The sequence below is a fragment of the Drosophila tropicalis genome, unplaced genomic scaffold (assembly GCF_018151085.1).
Source record: "Drosophila tropicalis isolate 14030-0801.00 unplaced genomic scaffold, ASM1815108v1 contig_694, whole genome shotgun sequence".
Lineage (NCBI taxonomy): Eukaryota > Metazoa > Arthropoda > Insecta > Diptera > Drosophilidae > Drosophila > Drosophila tropicalis.
Genome location: NW_027173176.1, coordinates 5,953,946 through 5,978,260, shown reverse-complemented (window position 1 = coordinate 5,978,260; position 24,315 = coordinate 5,953,946). Strand labels below are relative to the sequence as shown.

The 24,315-nt window shown below is 38.2% G+C and overlaps 1 protein-coding gene across 1 annotated transcript in view; it reads left to right on the top strand.

Annotated features, from left to right (window-relative positions):
- Mp (Multiplexin) overlaps positions 1–15,481 on the top strand; it is a 71,148-nt gene extending 55,667 nt beyond the window's left edge. Inside the window, 12 exon segments of the mRNA XM_068292405.1 lie at positions 3,551–3,811; positions 4,934–5,011; positions 5,075–5,321; positions 5,561–5,638; positions 6,583–6,770; positions 6,950–7,042; positions 9,909–10,031; positions 11,890–11,904; positions 12,248–12,378; positions 13,054–13,233; positions 13,299–13,529; positions 13,710–15,481. Of these exon segments, the coding sequence (XP_068148506.1) occupies positions 3,551–3,811; positions 4,934–5,011; positions 5,075–5,321; positions 5,561–5,638; positions 6,583–6,770; positions 6,950–7,042; positions 9,909–10,031; positions 11,890–11,904; positions 12,248–12,378; positions 13,054–13,233; positions 13,299–13,529; positions 13,710–13,773 (1,689 nt within the window). The 3' untranslated portion in view covers positions 13,774–15,481.
- Positions 15,482–24,315: the final 8,834 nt, after the last annotated feature.

Below are 24,315 nucleotides of genomic sequence, written 5' to 3'. Positions count from 1 at the left end.
CCGAAAACAAATCATTTATATGGAATAGCAGAGGCAGGAAATCTATAATTTGCCATCATAAATTTCTATCAGGCACATGAGAGACGACGACGACAACGAAGACGTTGAGAATGTTGGCCACGACTTTACTCTCTCTTTCACTTTCACCAGGCCAGAGCAGGCCAAAGTCGAGCGGAAGGAATCGAATCATATTGATGTTGGAAGAGTGGGGGGCGTGAAAGGACGGAGGACGAACAATTTGTTAGCATTTATAGCTCATTTGATTTTCAAGTTCTCTTCTATTGATATGATCTTCAGTTCATTTGCCAAACATTTGCCGCGAAGGGTTCCAGCAAGGAGCAGCTCAGTCAGTTGCTAGCTCTCTTTCACACTTTCGACTTTGTCAACTATTTATTCTGTTTTTTTCTCACATATTTTTTTTGGTATTTTTCAGTTGTGCTCTCCTTTTTTGTCATGGTTTTTCCTCTTCTTTTAGTATTATTTTCCTTAATAAGTTTTGGGCTATTTGAGCAGCTCATCCTGCTTAGGGAGACGCTTACTTCCTTGCCATTTAGCAGCTTAGTTAGAGATGGTGGAGAAAATACCCAAGCTTCCCTCTTCTTCAAAAACTCTAACCTCCAACCTCAAACCTCCGCCCCTTCACCTTCTGGCATAGTTATGCTGCCCTTGATATTGTTGTTGCTGTGGGTTCTCCCCTCGTTAGCATGGCGGTGTATATATATATATATATGTATATACATATATTTCTTTTATGTCCAAAACCTCAAAAAAAAAGAAGAGAAGAAACGAAACGAAACTTAAATCTGCCAACTAAATAGAATGTGGGAAATTTCGTTAGTTAGTTGCTGTTGTTGTTGCTGTAAGGCGTGTCCACACGTGGTCTTGGTCCTGGTCCTGGTCCTGGTTTTGGGCATTTTCACAGATTGTCAGGCCAACTTCCGGTGTCGTAGATTACTCTGCGAGTGCGGTTCCGCCACCTTCGACTCCGATTGCCGTTTCCCGCTGCTTTGGTTGCTGCTGTGTCAACCTAATTTGAGCACAAAAAGATTTATACGACCTTTGATATATTATTTATACGCCTTGTGGGTAGACAAACAGCACACACACACACACACACACACACACACACACAGAAAAAGAGGAAAAAAACCAAGCATTTCCCCAAAACAGAAAAGATTAAAACTCTTTCGTCACACTGAAATGTTAATACACTCCCAATTCGGATGATTAAATATCGATTAAAGTTTTCAGAAGTCTTGAAAAAGTCACCTCGTTTTTCTATCCCGAGTCTACACAATTCGCTAGGGCTAATTTGGGAGTTGTGAGAGACAGTTACTTCTTTCAGATATTCAAGGTGTTTCAGTTAATTCAAAAAAGTTTGAATAGAATAGGCTGAATTTCTTTTTAGTCTTTTGCATCAAATTTAAATAAGTAGAAACTCACTTAGGACAATCAATTTGAACTAGCGACAAAACATATGAATAACACGATGAAGCTTTGGCGCTTCCAATTTCAAATTCAAAAGTTAATCAAAGTACAAAAAAAACTGCCAAAAATCTACAAAAAATACAAGAAAACAACTGAAAACCTTTTATATTCCTATTGACAGTTTTAGTTTTTGAATGCGCCATCCGATTTCAATGCAAAATCTCTCCAAAGCGTTAGGGCTTATAACTAGAATATATTAGATTGTGTGGAAAATACTTGACAAGTCTCCAATTAATATACATAAATGTTTTAAAACTCTCTTTCCTGACAAAACGATTATAATCTACATACATATTATACTCCCTCCTCTTGAAGTGTATAAATACGAAATAAAAAAGGAAAGTAAACAGGAACAACAACAGCAAAAACGCAGACCAAGAGATTTCTTGTATAACATTTTAATTCTGCGTAAGGCCTAAAATTTTAAGTAGTTTCACCTTCAGCAAACACACATACACATATATAACCACACACACACATACACACAGAGAAGCACACCCTCGTCGACTTAATCGTGCGTGAAATAAAAAGAAATTATGCTAAAGTTCACACATTTACCTCCTCTTACACCGATCTACCCATCGTCCCCCTTCCCCCTCTCTATATATTATTCTACGGTCTGCCCTTGATGAATAAATCGATTTTTTTTTTCTTTTTTTTGGTTTTTATGATAAATTTACGCCTAATTTGTTGGCAGCTGAAAATTTTACAAACAAATTTTGTTTTCTGTTGATTTTTTTCATTCTGTTTGGGTCTTTAGAGGAAGAACTAATATTTGGGAAATTAGCATTTTGAATGTCTGCGAAACTACGCACAATTAGCTACATTTCATTAAACTTAGAAGATAGACAGATAGAGATGGCACAGAAGGAGAGAGAGAAAGAGAGAGAAGCAATGAACAGGGCAGAGAGGTTTATGTAGAAACAGAAACTCATATGCGTGTGTGTGTGTGTGTGTGTGAGGCTTATTAATTATTCATTAGTTGGCATTAAGTTGAAGCAAAATTTGAAGGCAAAGGCCTGGAGGGCAGCAGCAACATGTAAGCATCCAGCAACAGCAACAGCAACTCAACTCAACTCAATGTAGGCACGCTGGCAAAATTTATGGCAAACCATTTAAGGCGCTGATGATGTGGAAGACGACGACGCTGGGGATGAATTGAAAGACTCCTAAGGAAGGGGAGAAAGAGAGTTGAACGAGTGTGTGTGTGTGGAGGGGCCTACATGGTATGTAAGATAGGGCGACCAGTTTTCGACTGTCTACAGTGGGCAGCGAGAGAGAGAGAATTATAAAAGAGTTATTCACGTTTGACAAAATGCAATGATTAAAGTTTAAACAAAGGGAAAGTCTAACTTGTACTTCTTAGGATCAAATGTTATTGATGCAATGTCCAAGCAAAGGAAGACCATATATTCAGATATATAATGCAGCTTATTATTTAATCCAAGCAGAATTATAATTGAAAATAATCGAAACGAATTGTGCGAAATATTTCACGAAATATTTTTCAATTAGAAACCAACAAAAATTTCAATGATGTTCATTTCAAAGCTCTAAGCAAATTGTTGTGGAAATTTGCACCACTGTGGTGTGTCTGTGTGTGTGTGAGTGTGTGTGTGTGGCCTACGTTGGGCCGCGCTTTCAAATGATTTTGTGTTTTCATTGTTGTCACCCAGCTATAGCATACATTTAGGGGGCACTGCGAGCAAGCAAGCATGTCGGTGTGTGTGTCTGTGTGTATGTATAATGCGTGTGTGTTGGTGCGTGTGGGATATCCAAAATTGATTTGATTTCAAAATGAGTTTGAATTGAATTTCTTTTTCTTTCTCTCTCTCTCTCTCTCCCTTCCCTTCCTACTCCTACTCTCTCGCTCTCCCGCTTTCTCTGTGGCGAGGACAAAACGTTTGAAATTGAGTTTTACGAGCAAATTAGGAACTTAGGAACCTCCCCCTCCCATAAATGAACCTCTGGACCTCTCTCGAGTCCTGTATTCAATGTCTTAAATCATTTCTTTTACCTTTTTTATATATGTATGTATGTATATGTGTTTGTGTATTCTCAGGGTCATAAAGGTACGCATGGTAGCAGCGGCGCAAAGGGTGAACCCGGTGAACCAGGCACACCGGGGTTACCGGGTCTACCCGGTCAAGCGGGAACACCAGGCGGCTTCGATGGTTTGTCTTCATCTGTGGCTGGTGCGGTAAATGGAACCAAAGGCGATAAGGGCGAAAAGGGCATGAGAGGGCGACGTGGTGGCTCTGGTCCAGCAGGACCAATTGGACCGCCCGGCAAACCCGGAGCCATGGGTGACATTGGACATTCGGTGAGTAAAATCAGCCAACTTGCCATGCATATTCATGAGACTAAGAAACTTTCAAACCATTTCGGAGTGAAAGTTCGCACACGCACACACTTACAGGCGCACAGATACAGATACAGACACAGACACACAGAGAGACAGAAAAGAGGAAAAAGCAAGAGCAAAAGTATTTTAAGTGCATTTTCATCACGGTTATTCAGTGCAAGGCGCGATGCCACGCGGCGAAGAGCTCAGCGTCAGCTCACACAATTTCAATTGCAATTGCAATTGCAGTTTCAGCCATTATTCCGCCATAACAACAACCAAAACAACAGCAACACAAATAACATCAACAAAGGCAAACTTTTTGTTTTCCTTTTTTGTTTTTGGAGAGAGACAGAGAATGAGAGAATTTGAAGTAGGGGAGCGCGCAAACTGAAAGGCAAAAGTCAAATCCAGGGACCCAACCAACAGTCCTGTGCCAACTTGGCTAGATTCACTTCTTCCCGTGCCGCTGCCGTTCCGTTCGTTGCCTTCGCTGCGAAATCCAAATCAAAATCAAAATCAAGCAACATATTTACATGCTGGAATTGCTCTGGCAATGCAAATGCAATGCGAAGCCATCCACAAACGGAACTTTTGACTCAAAAACAAAAAAAATTAGAGCGCAAAATTGTTGCACTCCTCTTCGTATGAAACGAAAACGAAAACTATAAAAAGTTTTTAGCCATTTTTGGCCATAGTTCAACTTGCTTACAAAACTCAACCCATTGCCCAATGCAGTTGCTCTCTCAGTCTTTTAAAAATCTAGTTAGTAATGTTCTCTGATGTGCTGCGGCAATTGTTGCCAATGATGTTCGAAATTTTCCATTTGAAGTTTTCTACTTTACTTGAAGGATCCAGAAACGAAAGACAATAAATTTAAGGCACTCAATTAGGTTTAACTGAGGGAAAAGGAAGCCAAAATGTGAGCGAAATCAGTGAAATCAGTGAAACAACTTGAAGTAATTCGAATTCCATTCCAAAACTTTCAGCATAAAAATTACCTTTCACATGTAGACGTAAAACTTTGCACTTAATACTTTATGGACTAGGTTTAAGTCATTATCAATTGCAATAATTTGTTGTGGGCGTTTTTGTTAACAGGGACGTCCTGGCATGACTGGACCCAAGGGTGAGATGGGACCCAAAGGACCTAAAGGCGATGCTGGCGGTCGTGAAGGCGTAAGTGTTTGAGTTTGTGAAGATCGTGCCTCAAAACATTTTGTTAAACATCCCTACCCATAGGCCAAGGGGGACAAGGGTGATCGAGGACAAGATGGTCGCGACGGCTTGCCAGGACCACCAGGATTGCCATCCTCAAGCTCTGGCGATGGCAGTGGCGTTCAATATATACCCATGCCTGGACCCGCAGGACCGCCTGGTCCACCAGGACCACCTGGCTTGCCAGGGCTATCGATCTCTGGCCCAAAGGGTGAGCCTGGCATGGATACCCGCACATTCTATGGCGATTCGAGCTATTACAGTCGACCAGGTGAGCCCATTGAGAGCGATTGACATCGCAAAATGATTGTAAATACATGTACAATGTTCTCTTTAGTTCCCGATATTAACTTTTGTGTAGTTGAGTTGTGTTCTCATCATTCTAACGTGTACCATATACCATTTACCATTTACCAAATGCCATATACATACATATGCCTAACTAGAAACCTTTAAATACCCTTTCGTCTCGTTCGACACTTATTTATCACAACAATCACAACAATCAAGGTGCTCGCTCATCTTTAGACGAACTGAAAGCTTTGCGAGAGCTGCAAGATCTGCGCGACAGACCAGATGGCACAGCCGGTAAACCAAAAAACTAAAAATCCCTAAAAAACGATCTCTTAAACAATTCATCGTACTTTGTATACATATCCAACTTCTATTTGAATGAAAATGTTTTTGCATGATTCGCCAACCTTTTGTTTTTGTATGTTAGTAATTAACTTTCATCGCTTTAATAGTTACATACATATATATTTACTTGGTTACAACTTTCTTTTGCCATATTTCTGTTTATCATCGCTAACTCATTTTTGCCCTTAATTGACTTGATTTCCAAGCGTGAGTGTGTGTATCTGTATGTGTGTGTGTGTTTGTGTGTGTGTGTGTGTAAATACAACTTCTTAGTCATGTAGTTGAAAATACACTGAATCATTTTGTACTTACGCACAAAAGAAGTATGAAAGTATTTACTTACTTTCTTTTTATTTGCTTCAGGGCAAATATCCTTTCGCTCAATTTGCTCAAGAGGTTTTTTTCCCCCATTTAATTACACCTATGTGGAATACCTACCTATCTATATATGTACATATGTGTGCTGATGTACATTTTCAAAGGCAAGATTTTAAATTCAATTTAAAGACAAGCAGCCAAAAGAAATGACTGACTTTTTTCAAGTTAAGAAATTCAAAGTCAATTATTAAACTATTTAGTTTTTCTTCATATTTTTACATATGAACTGAAAATTTGGAGAATCGCTGACTATATAATACATATTGTTGTCTTATCCAAGTTGTATAAAGAAATGAAATAGCGATTCGAGAATTCCAGCTTTGTATGATGTAATTGAAGCGTTATCATCCTGATAAACTCTGACCAGATCCTAACATTTTATTGTTTACGTGTTTTGTTTAGGATTCTAATGTAAAATAATGTAGTGAATAGAATTTATTTTAGTAGTTGATATCTCCCTAAATAATATTCTAAAACACAAGAACGACAACCAAAATGAAACACAATTGTTGCAGAAACTCCACGTCAATCGGGACACTCTCACAAGCATGAGGAGCAGGCGGCATTGGGTGGTGGCGGCGGTGGCGGAGGCGGAGGCAACGGCGATGATGGCGAAGCTTTGCCCTATTCCTCGGCCTCATCGTCGAACATGAGAATTGTGCCAGGTGCAGTTACTTTCCAGAACATTGATGAAATGACAAAGGTGAGTCCATTTGCTAGACCAGACTAGCTTCAAGAAATATTCTTGTTTTCTACTCTGTTGTTCAGTTGCTTGTTGGTTTTTTTTTATTTCTATTTTCCTTCCTGGTCAAAATTTATTTTTAAACGCAATTTTTTTTCCCATTTCTCTTCTTTTTTGGGTTTTGCGTTTATTTCGGGCAGAAGTCGGCACTGAATCCGCCTGGCACATTGGCTTACATCACCGAGGAGGAGGCTCTGCTGGTGCGCGTCAATAAGGGCTGGCAATATATAGCGGTGAGTTGATATTGGGAGACGGGGCCCGTGGGCTCGTGGGCTCGTGGGCTCGTGGGTTTCTGATGGGCTCGATGGGGTTAATATGTATTCTTGGGGAAACCTAAACAAACAAAAGAGTTTGTTTCACAAAATATGACTCTGAAGACGGGTTATTATTTTATTGAAAAGCAGCAAAAACAAGACAGAATAAAATGTAAAATAAAATGCATATATACATATATATATATATACATAGAGAGAGCAAAAGAAAAAAAACAAACGTAGATAGGCCAAGTTCTTTTTCAGCTGGAATGTTTGTCTTTTCCCTCCACTGCTTGTTTGGTTTCGCTTCTTTTTTTGTTAGCCATAAAATAAGGTTTGTTTGGTATTGCCTTTTTATTATATACATACGTATACGAGGGTAGGTCCTTGAGTTCAAAGCAGTAGCAAGACTTTATTCTGATGTGAAAAACAAGACGTTACTTCAAAGTCCGACAACAGTGCGTATGAGTTATATTCCAATCAACGATTTAAAGAGCTTTCTTTCTCTGAAAACTTCTTGTACCTACCCTCGTCTATATATGTAGTCATGCAAGTGTGTGGGTGAGTGAATGGTGGATGGGTGTGTGTGTGGGACTTGGTTTTTTTTTGTGTTTTTTTATTTGCACATTAAATGTTGCAGACGTACTGACTGATTGCCTATACATGAGTACTCCGTCTCCGCTTGTCCCTCTCTCGCTTTCACTTCCTCACTCCTTATTCAATTATATTGACTTGAGCTTGGCTTGGCTTGGCTTGGCTTTTCACTTGTGTGTGCCAGTTAAAATGCTTACAAAAAGAAGGCAAAAGACAGGCGCAGAGACAAACTGAAAGACTGAAGAGTCAGTCAGACAGACACACAGACAGAGAGACAGATGGCCTCAACTTGCCGCTTGCCATGTGGCAGTTGCTCAGCTATACAAACATTTATTGACAAAATATAAAACATGCATATGCTGTGCCTGTTCCAGGACAAACTCCTGGTCCCAGTCCCAGTCCCAGTCGCAGTCTTGGTATCTTTTGCTACCGCTGCTCCTGCTCCTGTTGAGCCCAGGAGATTGACTTTGCTTCGGCCTCCTTTGTGTGCCATAAACTTTGTCAGATTAAAAATAATATTAAACGGAAATCGAATATTTTATTGCAAGGACATTCCATTGAAAGAAGACGAAGCAATTCTTTTTTCATTCAGCTAACATCACTTGCCAATTAATCTTAACTGTCGCCTTAACCTGGTTCGGTTCTTGGTCATATAAGGTTGCCCCTTCACATCGTCTCTCTGGCAATTTGCCAAGCATTGTACATGTGTGTGTGTGCGTGTGTATGTGCGTGTGGGTTAGAAATTACACGCAAAATTGAACGATTTTTCAATTGCTTGTTAAATATTAAAGTGGCCACTAAAAACTTCCTGCATGTAAAGGGAAGCAAAAACTTTTGAACGAAAAGAAAAGAAAGAAAATGCCCCAAAGGTAACAAATTTTATTTCCTCCATAAAACTTTATAACAACAAAATGTGCAAAATGAGTATAAGAGTATTTAAAAGAACCATTGTCATAATGATAAACGATAAGAGGAGGTGGGGCTAATAATAAATGATCATGAATCTGGTCAATTTTCGGCATTGCAAATTGCAAAACTGACTCCAATTAACAAGTCAGAAAAAAATCTACAATGACTTTGTCATTTTAATATTAGTTACTGACCAGAAATATATATAGGTACATATATATATACATATACTTATATAAGTATATGCATATACATACAAAATTTTCAAACGCTAAACGATAGAAAAAAATTCATTGCCTACATTTTGGGGTCATGTACTAAAGAAAACCAAAAACGAATAAGGAGAGAGAATAGCGAAAAAATAAATCTGCTCAAGATTCGATTTCCGCTTCCGTTCATTGTAGTTGCACACACACATACACATGCATACACAGACAGTATACAGCAGCTGGCAGGAGCAGGAGCAGAAGCAGGAACAGGAGCATAGTGGGCGTTTTCCCATTGCGCTGCCATATGCATGAGCTTCAAAATGAAAATGAAATGAAATCTTTTGCTCAAGTCGGTCTTCCACCCACTCATTCACCCTCCCTTGTGTCTACCCCTTTTTGTTTTTTGGCTTTTTCACTTACATTTTTGTGCGTCTTTAATGGCAAAGCATTTAAATACTTTTGACAACACACACACACACTCACACTAACACACACATAGACAGAGACAGAGACCCAGCCCAGAAACTGAAAGACAGCTCCTCTTAGTCCACCCTCTTTTATCATCGTTTTTGGCCTTATTGTTAACTGTTTTGCATTCGTCTGAGAGCTGCGAAACCTAGCAAGCAACCAAGCGACAGTCTACTGAAGCTACTTGTAGCTTAAAAAGGCGACTACACCGACTATAGCGACAACGACGATGGCGACGGCGGCGGCGCCAGCCTAATTAGATTTCAGTACACGACTCGACTACTTAAAGTTCCAAATAGTAATTAAAACTTTTGTCAGACGGCGGCAGCTTCGCATTATGACATAAAATTGACCCTAATTCAGAGGATAGCAGCTGTGTATGTATGTATTCGTGCTCTGTATGCAGAGGGAGATACATCCACTAGCTATCCCTTTCTCTCTCTCGCTCTGTACACGTAATGCAAATATTTGAGCATAAAGTTTCAACGCTGATTTCCATTCCATTCCATCATCAACTCTTTCGTCATCATAATGCGTGTCCTTACTGAAATATTAACTACTTGAAAGGGGTTTTTCTTGCTGCTGCCTCTCTTGTTTTATTAATTACAAATTCACCCCGTTTTAATTATCAACTCTTTTTTGCTCTCCTATTCTAATCATTACAGTTGGGCACTTTAGTGCCAATTGCGACACCTGCCCCACCCACCACAGTGGCACCTGCCATTCGATTCGATTTGCAATCGAAGAACCTATTAAACAGTCCACCGCCATTGCTCAACACACCAACGGTAAGTTCCATTTCTTAATCAATTATTCTAAATGTATTGTAACAAAAAACCACAACAACTTGCTTAATGGCAAATGTCGAATGCCGAAAACCTCAAAAAGAAAGAACAAACTTGGTACATCTTCTTGTCATTAGCAAGTTATCTAACCGCTGGCACATCGACTTACACCTGACAAACACCTTACATACCAACAAGCCGGGGCATAGCTAGGCAGAGATCGAAATCGTTTCAAAACTTTTAATTTACAACAGATTTTGCAAATTTCTTCTAGATACATATGTATAAGAAGAAGGAAGTTGCTTAGATTGGATTAGTTTTTGGCTTCATCGATCCAATAAAAGACTATTAACGTCAAAGTTTTCAAATTTAGTTTATAGTATTAAAGTAAATTCCCCTAGACTAGCGTTTTGTTTCATTCAAAGACTGAATAGAAACTAGAATGAACATCTAGATTAGTCAAAATGATCAACTGATGAAAAGAAACTTCTTCTGTTAGTTGGGTAAAATGACATTTGGACCTGTTTGCCTATGCCCTGGCCCTCACTCACAAAATTACAACAATAAACTTTAACACAATTGTTCCTACATATACATAATAATAGCAGCCTACAAATTTAACATAATTGAAAGAAAATTGCAATTAATGAAAATTCATTTCCTATACTTACATACTAAACTTACTTATATATAATTAATTGTTATTAAAATGCAGTTTACAACCGCCCCCGAATACGAAACGGTAATTTAATATTTTATACAAAACAAAAAAAAAACAACATAAAATCATTTTTGCACTCGTTCAATAAATAATTTAATTTTGATTTTGCTTTGCTCTCTTCTGGTTTGTTGTTGCCTATGCAAATGAAAATGTTTCTAATTAAACGGAAAATTGCCTAACAATTTTCCATAAAATGGCCCAAAAAATAATCAACTACCAAATATAAGGGAACAATTGGTGGATACAGTTCTTCCTCTACCTTCCCCTTGTGGACTTTTGCATACATATTTAATGTAGAGCTTCTTCTTGTCTTTGTGTTTGTTTTTTTTTTTTTACTTTCTTTCCATCGTGTCTATGTTATTTGTTATTTGTGTCTGATTCTTTCTTCATGATCTGTCAATATACATACATATACAGGGTGTGCCATCTCATCAAAGTACGAGCTATCAAATTATCGTATACAACAAACTAAAGTTGTTCGCTTACAAAACAAAGTTTATGTTCAAGGGTTAAAGCCACCCCGAAAATAAAGGAAAAACCTTTTAGTATCTATAAAAAGCAGATCATTTCTCACCATTCAACAATTGAAGATTCAAGTGGGCCAATACCCAGAGATATTAAGAACCTTATTGAGTGCTTTCTCACACAATTACATTGCATTGCAACAAACTGTCACATCATTATACCAATAAATTGTAAAATGATCGTTAAAAGAAACGTTTTTTCCCAAAGGAAGAAACAGCTTTTCAAAGAGCTAACCTAAGTATCCTTTCCAATGCATAGCTAGTTTTCATGCCATTTACATTTGGAAGATTTCTCCTTCTGACAAACTTCCTTTCTAGTCAAAAAATTTGATCCTAAAGCGAGTTTTTAGTCCAAAAGATGAACGATTATGTTACTACGATAGCTAACAGACGATAGATAGGGGCACCCTGTTTTAGATTTCTAAATATTTTTGTTTCTCTGTGTCTTTCTAATCTCAACTGTTAAAATGAATACGTTCATGTTGAGAATTTCTTTATTAAATCAACGCAAAAAAAAAAAAAAAAAAAAAAAAACATAAATTGTTTTCAACTAAATTTTGTAAACAAAATTCTTTTCTCAAAATGCTTCTCATGCCCGGCGATTGTCAATTTCTAGTGGTATCCGCGAATGGTGAGTTTTGTTGTACCCCTCCTCCCCATCATCCCCCTCCTCTTCACCCACAACACCATACATTGCCTCTCAAGTTGCCCCATTTAAGTGTACACATTCAATTCAATTTAGGAAATTCTTCCCTCCCTCCTACTTTCCCATTTAATTTTCCTATTTATTGAAATATTTTTGCTCCCCCTCCCGCCCATAGACAGATAGATACATACATATATATCTATATATAAGAATATTTGGCTATTAAATGCTATATTAATTAGATCTTGAAAATGTGCGACATAAATTCCAACATTAATTTTCATTTTCATTCTGTGTGTGCGTGTGTGTGTGTGTGTTTTTCCTATAGCTCCGCATGGCCGCATTGAATGAGCCCTATGTGGGCGATTTACAGGGCATCAGAGGCGCCGATTTTGCCTGCTATCGTCAAGGTCGTCGTGCCGGGCTGCTGGGCACCTTCAAGGCATTCCTCTCAGCCAGGTGAGTATCAACTTGGAACTCTCCACCCAACCACCTGCCCCACTCCAAAGACAACGATGAGTGTGTCTTATCTGTCTTTAGATTTTTTACGCGTATTACTCTTGGTTTTTTTCTTTTTGTTCCTTTTCTTCATCTCGTGGTTGGTTCTCTTCTGTTTTTTGTTGCCTGTTGTTCCTTTTTGTTCTTTTTTCCTCTGTTTTGTTTGTCTTGTGTTTAGTTTGGTCTTTAGAATTAAGCAGAGTTTTTCAGCTGAAATAAATTTTGGGCTTCCTTGCTCTCTGCCAAATGCCAGACCAAGTGTACCCCTGATGCCGCTGCTGCCGTGGAAGAAACTCATTAGCTAAGGCATAATCTTGATATTTGAAGCGTATATGAAAACAAAAGCTTTTTGAGAAACAATTTCAAGCAATTTATTTACACACAACAAGAATGACAACAGAAATGGCCTGTGGAAAGGGGGGCCACAAAAAGGGGGGAGTGGGAACTAAATAAATATAGGTAATTTATCTAATGCTGAAAGTAAAGAAAAATGCCAACACACGAGTTTCTTCGAATGCAGAGGGCGGGGAATGAGAATAGAAATCACAACGTCATTTCAATTGAGAAAAGGGAAAAGTGTAAAGATTTAAGTCTCCCAAAGATTTTCTAATTCTAATTTTCATCTCTGCCATTTAGAGTGCAAAACGTGGACTCTGTAGTCCGTCCAGCTGACCGAGATTTGCCAGTGGTGAATACGCGCGGCGATGTGCTCTTCAATTCCTGGAATGGCATCTTCAATGGTCAAGGTGGATTCTTCTCGCAAGCGCCACGCATTTACAGCTTCAGTGGCAAGAATGTGATGACAGATCCGTTGTGGTAAGTCCGCCCGCCCATCCCCCGCTAAACAATAGCAAAAATGCCATTCATTTTGCCCATTTAAGGCCCATTAAAATGGTGTGGCATGGCACTTTACCAAATGGCGAACGATCTATGGACACATATTGCGATGCCTGGCATTCGAGTGCCCATGATAAATACGGTTATGCCAGCAATCTGGAGGGTCACAAGCTGATCGATCAGAAGCGTCAGAGTTGCGATGGCAAATTGATTGTATTATGTGTGGAGGTCATGTCACAGGAGAGGCGAAGGAAAAAGCGGAACATTGGCCAAAGGTAAGCGCTACACACACACACACACTCAAACAACTGTACTTACATGTATGTATGTATATATGTATAACACGTGTATTATTGATTTGGCATTAAGATTTTATGGCCGAAACTTTACTCATTACACAACAATGGAGGAAAGAAACAAAAACAATACCGCAATATCAATTTCTACCATTTCAGCCAAAGTCTGGAGTTTAATACGGCAGACGAATATGCAGAGCATTTAGACAATTTACTGAAGTAAGCCGAGGAAGGAGCAGGAGCGAACCATACCAAAATCATTTACACACCATACCACACCCGCACATCCACACACACACACACACACCCATAAAATGTAAACGTAAATCATGGCCATGCATATAATCAGCGAATTCCAAAAGAACGAAAACCAAAAAAAAAAAAAAACAAAAAAAGTGAGAAGCAGAGAACCTACATGAATACTCAGACATAAAGAAGAAGCAAAGGACGATGAACAAGAAGAGGGGAGATGGCGAATAACACAGTGGGAACGTTGAAGAGGAATCCAACTGCATATACTATAGATATATATACCGTATATGTGTATGTGTGTGTGTAATACTCGTACTACTTAACTAGACATATTAATTTAGGCATATCGTTTATGGTCACAACCAACATCAACAAGCAACAAACCACAAGAGCAACAACAACTTTTGTACAACGCAAATAGAAAGAGCAAAAAAAAATGCAGAGAGGGAAGTAGAAAGAGGTGAGCAGAAGTAAAAGGTATTTTGTAGTTTGTAATTTGACATAAAAATGAAAAGAAGCAACAAATAAGAAGGACACTACAATACAACTTGTAAGTTTAAGAATAATATCAGATTTTTTGTAATTTCCATCAAAATGACACACACTCACAGTCACACAAACACAGGCAAACATCCAAACATATATATACACACATATATATGACTTACTGGCCAAATTAGCATCCTATATATAGCTCGTATCGATAATAAGAAAAACAGAAGAAAGTAAAGAAATTGATGGAAACCAAACGTATCTAATCGCGACACATTCACCACACAGGACACAATGTCACACACAAAAAACATTTCTCTATATAATGTATATTAATGTAAGAATGTCTCGATTTCTCGATACGATGATGATACCCCATCCAGTATAGAAAACGGAAAAACTGGAGATTTACAGTTTGTATAAGATTTTCTTTCTTTGATTACATTTTAATACTTTGTTTAAGGTCTTCTTTTTTCTAACTTATGTTTATTATCTTTGGGTCATTTCAAAAAGACTTCTAAATGTATAAATTTTATAAGTAAGTTGATATACACAGATAATAGCGGCAGGTTTTAAACTCTAACTTAATGTCAGCCTATTCTACATATATATATATATAAATATATATACATAATTTATGCCAACAGATTTTCTACTTCTTCATTAACAAAGGAATAAAACATAAAAAGAAAACAAAACGTTAGCGCGCAATTCATACAAAAATTAAAGATATTTAACAAAAAATGATCAAGAAATGAAAATGAAAAAATAGTAAATGTTTTTTTTTTTTTGTTTTTTTGTTGTTTTTTATATATCATAACTATAAATTATTGATACTTCTAATTATAGTTAGTCACTGAAAAATTTCTTTATGCATTTAAAAAGAAACAAAATATAAAACAAATGCATTTCCAAAACTAAATGGTAAAACAAAAGTAAGAAAACAACCGAGCGAACACAGAAGAAAAAGAAATAATATATAATGTAATTGTAAGTTGAATTTTTTTTTGTCGAAAAAAAAGAAATTACTAAGTAAATTTAGTCAAAATGACAGAAGAATCCCTCTAGTCCTAAGCTTAAAAATATGAAAATGGAGTATAATATAATAAACACCTAAATAATGAATATAATAATAATAAATTAACAAATAAAGCAACAAAAAAAAAAAACCAAATTTATCAAAAGCATATGTTTTCAAAGAGACTTTCAATGCAGGAATTAATCGGAATCTTTGCCTTTCTGAATTACATTTAAATGTACAGAAAAGTTTGGTTTATAACTCCGAAAAACACCTCGCAGGACAAAAAGAATTTATTTTCTAGACTAAATTGTCCTTTTGCATTTCTTAGCCCTAATGTCCGCAAATCTTGCCACAGAGCGAAAGGACATGGTTTTGTAAGATGTCCTTGACGGTCTTTACAGCTTGGCATCATTTATGAATGCAGGACATGCCATTTTTGAAAAGGTCTATTTTCTTATCGTTCCAAAAGACATTGCAGGTTATTGTAATATCAATCGGCCCGCATAGACAAGGACTTTACCATCCCTAAAGAACAGAATTATCAAGAGGTCCTTTGCACCGAAAATAGAACTACAAATTTATGAAGGATGAAAAATATGTATTCTTATAATGTGTTGCCTACTTATTGGGGCTAAAAAATGGAGTATATAAAATACGTATACGTGTTTCATGAAAAATCAAACGAATCATATCATCACGGAAAATAATCTACAAAAAGGACATTCCGAAAGTCCTGCGAGAAGCTGAAATATTAAAGATTTAATGGTTTACGAATTTAGTTGCATACATTTTGTTCAACTGCGCGACGAATTCGAAAATTCAAATGACCACTTTGAAAAAATTTAAAACAACCGCCCACTATGAATTTCTGTTCTCCTGTTCGCGCACTTTTATTCCAGTACGTTCATATGTATATAAATGACTTTCAGGGATTATCCAGAGGAGCTTTAAGCAGATGCATTAGCATCAATTGAATACTCAAATTGGTTCCAAGATTAACCCATTTACAGCTGCTGATGGCGTTAGTAAATTGTTACTACCTTATTAAATAGATGTAATATACATTTATGTATAAATATTTGTTTTTTTTTTTTTTTGGCTCAAAACAATTTTTGTTGATTATTTCGATGATAAAAACACTTTGGGTTCGAGTTGCAGCATCACGTGAATGGATGGTTGGCTGGATGAATGAGGCTTCCTACAATGTGGAAATATTTTTGCTTTGATCGATACATAGAAAATATATTATTTTTGCTGCTCTTACTGTTTTACCGTACGTTTTCATTTAACTTTAAATCAATTTCCATTTCCATTTACAATACAAATGGGAGGCGTTCTTTCGGTGGGCCCAATTTGTATACGTGAATATATAGATTTATATTATTGTTTGTATGTACATGCATATATATGTAGGCATGCTCTGTTTTTGTGTATTTGATAACCAATTTAAATAATTTTTCACTTGAATTAAAGCAAATGATTTCAGCTATCAAAACCCAACTCTCTCCCTCCTACATTGATGCTTTATGAATTTCAATGGCAAATGGCATATACAGATACATAGTTTCATTTGCGGCCGGATGCCAATGCCGATGCCGTTGCCAATGCGGATGCGGATGCGGATTTGTATAGGCAAACAGCGAAGACGAAGCCTGAAGGAGGATGAGAAGATGGTGATGGTGGTGGTGATGGTGGTGGTGGTGGAGGTGGTGGTGGCGAAGGCGGCAGCAGAGGGGGAGGGTAAGGCAAAGACCGTGGTAAAGTCTGGTGGAGCCAACTGTCAGGCCTGTCTGTCAGGGCAAACAAAACAAAATATACAAACAACAGAAAACCAAATCAAACCAAGAAGCCAAAACAGTTGCGATTTGATTTGGGATTGGGACTGTAGTATGAGAGAATGAGGAGCAAGAGAGCGGAATGGGAGGGTCTAATGGTGAAACTGGAGGGATTAGGTGGTGGTGGTCCATGGGGCCAGAGCAGAGCAGAACAGAACAGAACAGAACAGCAGGAAACCAAGCCAAGCCAGACCAAGACGAACCACATAGGCACAGAGCAATCAAAGCAGATGAGCAGAGATGAAATTTTAATTTAATGAATGAATACCTAAATTTTTTTTGTATTAGTTGATTAGCTGTGAAAACGAAACACACAACTGCGAAAGTTCAACTTGAAGTGAGCAGCAGACCCCTAGGATATACATTTTCCAACACTCGACTCGCCCTCTTTCTCTCTCGCTTCAGCCACAGTTTGCCTTTGCCCTTATCACCACTTGCGGTAAGCAATTGATGTTAAGATAACATTACAAGTCGTGGTCGTTGGTGGGTTGGGGGAAGAGGAGGAAAAGGTAAGTTGAGATGAGCCATTTTACTTCATATTGGCTACTTGCTTTTTGGGTTTCACTTTTCAATTACAATCCTTGCTGCTGCTGCTGCTCCTGCCTGCAGCTGCTGAGGTGGATGGCGGGTGTTGTGTGGTAGGTGATGGGATGGGGGTGGCGTCGTGGGAAGGTGTTTTGTGGGCACGGTAAAACTTTTTAAATTCCTTCTGCCCTGCGTCTGACAATGTCATTCATCATAACACATTTAGCCGTGAGCTTATTAGATTCCACTTTTGTGCCCAGGCGCATTTACAAGTTTTGCCTGTCGACCTTGTTTTCTCACTCCCCCGTTTTGCCGTTTCGTTCGTTTTCCTTGTTTACCTCCCGCCCTCCCGCCACACGTTTTGTTTTCTTATTTTCTTTCTATATGTATATGTGTTGTATGTATATTGTATTTTCCTTCTTCTCTTTTTTTCTCGTTTTCTGTTTGTTATTGAAAGCAGAACGAGAAGAATGAACAGAAAACAAGTTTTGGCGCTGGCCCCAACAACTTACGCAGCCAGCATCAGCAAACAGGATGAGTTCAACGCTTTTGGGGCACGGGTGGAGCCAGCAGGGTATATTAGCAAATAAACTGGACTCCATTGTGTAAGCGATCGTTTACAGCTGCCAGGGCAAGCCTAAAATGCTGCTACACCTTTTACACAATATTTCATTTCGAAGGAGACTCGCGAACGTAATGCAAATTTAGCTTAATTAACTTGCCTTCGAATAGTTAGTTGGTCATGAAACCAAAAAAGAAAACATTACGTTTAATTAACTTAGAACCAATCTCTAAATCAAGCAAATGATTCAATTAGCCTAAATCCTTTTAAAATATTAAGAACTGAGTAAACAAAGCCATTACAATTAAATTGGTAAAGTTTTCTCCCATGGACAGGTGTATCTACATACAAATTGTATACACATGTAAGTGTGTATTTATAATCCATGTGGCATGCACTAACTAGCTAACACATTGCACTATACTTAATACTACTTCAAAAATGCTATTACACCATGTCCTTTTTCAGTTTTTGTAGCGCTTTAAGGGGATTAGCCGCAGGAGTTCAACTACAAGGTACTTGTAAAAAGAGTTCTATTGTTTCTGTTTGTGGCCTTCCTTCCCCCACTTACTATGCCACTGTTTGTTGTAGTAAGTATTGTGTTTACACACACACACATACTCACACGCACGCCCACACACACAGAGAAAGAGCGAGAGAGAGAGAGACACACATGCATACATATGTCACGAATAAAAACAATTTATCATTTAGCTTATCAAGACGGCGGCGGCCTAACGTCCATTATTTCTGCGGACGCTATGCAGAGAATTGTTTTTTGATGATAGAACAAAAAACAATACAAAACAAACACAACAACAACAAAAAAAACAAAAAACAGCCACAGCAAGAACAACAACTTAACCAGGGGGCCGCAAAAAAAAAAAAATCTGTGAGAAATGATTATTGTTCTCTAGGCTGTCTTTCTTCCAGTCACTCTCCATCTCCCTATGTGTCTCTTGCTCCTCTCTCATATAGGAATTCACACCACAATATTGAGCTTACCCAAATAGGCAAACTTCAGACCATTCACTCTGAAGCTCAGCCGGAATTTCACTCACTGAACACGAAGACCAGAATGAAGGATCTGCTAAACAAAAGTAGATGACTTAATTGAACTAAATGTATGTACTTACATGATGGGGAAACTCAAACTTAATAGCCAAAGTTAGTCGTCACATGGAATGTCTGCCTCGTCCGGTTGCTGTGGAACTTTGCTTTAGCTGCTACCGACTACGCTGAAAAGAGAGTGGATCCAAATATAACTATCAATTGGTTCACTGTGGAACGAGTTCCTCTTCGATCCGTTTATTGAGCGTTGGGACTGTAGTAGGTTTAAACAAAATCTGAAATGTCAATCCACCAAATGTTTTCATTGATAGGGTATTGAAATATTCAACTCTCGTTCTTCTAACTTGCGAATTGGTTCGTTTGATGTCCAATGACATGCATTATTACTGCATATCGTGCACACTGTCATTTAAGTTTAAAGTCAATTTTGCTGGTTGATTTTTCGTCTGATCTCAACGCATTTTCAACTAGTCAAAGATTTGTTTTCCGCTCCCATCCCCGCCAACCTATCGTACACTAGAGCAAACTCCTGGCCACAGGAAAGAGGAAAAAAAATTGGCTTACCAATTTTGTGTGTGAGCTGCTCGCAAAAGTTTGACAATTTCTGGCCTTTATTCCTTGAGGGATGATGGATGTGGCGCAACGTATGAGTTTTCCCTGCTTCAACGTGTAACTAAAAACCAACAATTATGCATGCCGAAACCGCAGAAACCAATGCAATGCCAGCAGCGGCAACGGCAACGGCAACGGGAAAGGGAACAGCAACGGCGGCAGTGACGGCGGCGGCGGCGGCTGGGACAGCGGTAAACAGAATTTGCATAACTTTGAATGAGAGCTGAGGATGAAGCTGCAGGGAGAGGAAATGGATGTGGAGTGGCGAGGTGTATTTTTTCTTGTTGCTGCAACGCAGCTTGGCACAGCCACAAAATCATTCATATATGCAACACGCACACACACACACACGCAGACAATGTCAGTGAGCCGTCAACATTTCAAGTTGTCAGGCGAACCAAGCACATGGAGCCGCAGACTTCACCGAAGACGTTGCCCCAAGGAAAAGACGTGGCTTGGCCTACCTTCAATTTGTGTGCCGTGACTCCCAGGAACTTCTACTCCAACTCTCCAACCACCACCTCCCTATCGTATCTCCGCCCATGCACACACACACACACACGTGTTCTTTGCAACGTATTATTTCAGTTACGTTTTGGCGGAAATGCAACTGAAAACTTGCAATTTGTTTGACGTTTTGGTATTTTTCGTATGAATTTATAATGCCGACATCCGTCCTACCTATCGTCCCCCCGCCACTCCCCTGTAAAGCCCTTTCCCTATTTCTCTATCAACAAGCGACTTCAACACCTGCCATTTGTTGTTGTTGTTCTATTTTGTTTGTTTGTTTGTTTGTTGGTTGGTTGGCTGGTTGGTTGGTTAGTGGGTTGGCTTGGTGGGTTAGCGGGTTGGCTCACTGATTCGTTGGTTAGTTGCTTAGCTGTTGATTTATAATGCAGTCAACGAAGCACCGCCTCAAAGGTTGGTTTATTGATATATCAGACGGCATCATGATTAGGCAAAAAGTCAAGAAATAAATATACATATGTGCCCACTCCGCTTCCATTTCCCAGCACCCGCCATTTACAACCCTTTTACCCACACACCCACACACAAACAATGACACACACACACACACTCACACATATGCGTATTTATGTTAACACACAAAAGGTAGCAACTTTTAATTGAAAAACTTGAGCACTTAGAACTTGCCAGCGATATAGCCCTCCCATCTCCACCCTACTACCACCATTTTGGCTTGAATTCGTATCCCTATCACATTATTAAAAGGGTGATCCACATAGAGTAGTAGCCCAATTAATGAAACCAATGAAACTCTCTCGTTCTCTCCCTGTATCAGTATGTCATTCATAGCTCTGGAACTTGAAATGGAAACTGAAACCAGATGATCACATCTGGTTTAAAGCCTTATTTCGTAAGTTCTCAGATTTCATGTCAATGCAACGAAAATCTTCAGAAAAATATTACACATACCACATGTTGACAAAATACTCAATACGCTGACGCTGCAAATGAAATGACTAAAGATCATTGGAAATATGATGGCCTTGTTGGGCACTTGAAATTGGCTTACTTTGGTGAATTCGGAGCACCCTAATGCCTGGAATATTGTATATATTTTCGCGCTGTTTGCCTAGGCTCCACCTCTCTATTAGCATGGGTGCTGAGTTCCTAGAAGTGCTTGGTGATGGAGAAAAAGCAGGCAAAAATCTAGCTACAAGAGTAACATTTGCCGGCATTGTCGCCGGCATTACTCAAGTTGTTAGCAATGTTTACAAACACAATAAGCAAATACTCCAAGCAGCAGTAACGGCGCCAGCGTACCAATTGCTACTTCTGAGTTCTTCCATAATCCCATCCCCCCCCGTCAAAGAAGTTCCAACTAGTTGGCGCCAGGTGAGATGGTGAGGTGGTGAGGTGTTACACATCTTACAAGTCTTGGCAGAACTTCGGGACGACTTGCTCTGTTGACATAGAAAGTTTTCTACCTTGCTTTTTGCCTGGTTAGTTTTCCTGATGACATTGCCACTAAGCAAAGTCTGGCTGAAATGCTAGAAACGTGCTAAATAAGTTTACAATTTTCCATTTTGCATACAGTATTTTAATATATACATACATATATACGGATATGTATATGTATAGCGATTCAAAAATCGATTTTGTGTGTTTTTTTTTTTTTTTGCCCCCTTCTCGATTGCAAAAATTGGTTTAATTTAACTTTTAATTAGCAGTCAAATGCAAATCTATAAATGAAATTATGATTTTAGCTTAGAGGGGGATTATAATTGCAGTTGCTGTCTATACATATGCCAAATGCAAAGTAAATTGGCTGCGCGTTGCCAGAAAGGGTAATGTTGGGGGCCCTGGAAGGGGAGCGCTTCTAACCACCAACGATAATCGAAGTTGACCGGCCTCGACTGCTCTCCCAGTATATCATATCAAAACCATAAGCCTATTAATAGGCTTCTCCCGTCTCCGGTCTCCTGTCACTCCACCCCCTGTCACATTCCACCGGTTTTGTCTGGTTAGAGAGCAAGCAAACAATTAAAATTGACTGCACTTTTTGGGGTCGTTTCACCCTTTTGTCTGGCAACTCACCCATTTTGCGCCTCCTGCGCATTGGTCAATGGGTCGTGTCATCGCCTTGTGGCACGTGCTGATTCCCTGTAACAGTTGCCGACTAACTGGCAATTTATTTACCTAGTCTCTGTCAATTCCCCTGCCCCCTGCCCTTTCCCCATTTAGAAGGACGATCCATGGTCCTTTACATATAGGAAGCAGGTGCCTGTAGCAGTAACTAGATTATGATTTATGCCCTGACAACTTTTTGATGATGAGTATAAAATCATATCAAGTATACGTCACAATTATTCCATCAAATTTTGCACATCCTTTGCTAACCCTCAAAATTCAAAAACTTTGTTTGGGCCTTTAAACTTTTTTGAGCTTGCCTGCCTGTTGCGTTCTCTGAAAGTTCACAAACTTAACAAGCTTTTATGTTTCCAGGTCTACATCCTTAGCTTGAAAGCTTGAAGGATTGACGAGGAAAGCTTTCAACTGGTTGTGAACGAGCAGAGGGAAGGAACTTTAAGTTTTCCTTACTCGCAATCAAAGCCCCGAACCAAAACCCCTTGTGGAAAACTTTTTCTTAATCTTACACATGCTTTTGGAGCCAAAGCACTAAACATTACCAATATTTGCTTGGCTTAGACTAGGACAATTTGGAAATCAACTCTAGCTGACTTTGGCCACTTTGCCAATTACCCATGTATATCCCAGCTTTGAAACAATTCAGCATATTTTTAATGAATGAATTCCAGTTTCTTTTCGCGGTTTTTTTTAACAATTTTCCAAATGAGTTCTTGGGCTAATTTAATCTTATTTTCTAAGATCTCCACTCGAAAGTGACTGAGATTGAAGCTATGAAGTTAAAGGAGAACTAGAATTAAGAACTAGCTACCAAAGTTAACTGCTGATTCCAATCACTTTTACAAAAAGCCACTTAAAATTTCAATATATTTAAAATAGACGTTAGTTTTTGCACCGACTATGGAATACCAGGTACATCTATCTATCTACATATCAGAAACAGTCGAACATTAATCGGTCATGGTTATATCGATTTGGCTGTTGAAGCTGATCAAGAATGTGTATCGAAAACCCTTTATTCTGGCTGTTTGACATGCATTTCATAGAATTAAATATTCCATTGTCCCTGCTTGGCTGGTTTTACATTTCACCCTCTGGATGCATGGTAGAGGAATTTAAATTATCCTGTAAAATAAAGGTTAGTCTCCCTTTCTGCAGCCCACCCCCTCCTCTCTCACACAGTTGCTCTAACTTCTTTTTCTTGTCATTTTGTTGAATTTAATTTATTTAGTTGTTATTCAATATTCATAAATTGATGTTTTATTTCAATTTTAATATAATAATATGTAAATAATGCAAATCCAAAGCATTTTGAAAAGTCAACTTTTTGTTTTTGTTTTGTTTTTTTACTTAACATGATCATCAATTCTGTTGGGTTTTCTTTTGTTTTAAATTTAATTGAATATTTAATGGGTTGCGTTTCTTTTTTTTTTTTCGTTTATTTTTGTAAATATTTGCACTTCTGCATTTTTGGTTTTAAAGAATTTTTAAATAACTTTCAAATGTTAACGCTTAGTTTTTATGTTTATTTAATACAATAATTTGGTCTTTGTTTCTGTATATTTTTTACATACATATGTTGAATATGTACTCAATCCATTATCGATATTAGTAATACTTGACTTGAATAAATGTTAAATGTTTTGCTACAAAAAAAAAAAAAAAAATAAAATCCAAAAAAATTTATTTATTTTTATTAATTTGTTACGTTTACGTTTTTTAAGTGAAACTCGAATTTACTTTTAGATTTTGGTTAACTTGTTCCATTTTTTCCTATTCTTT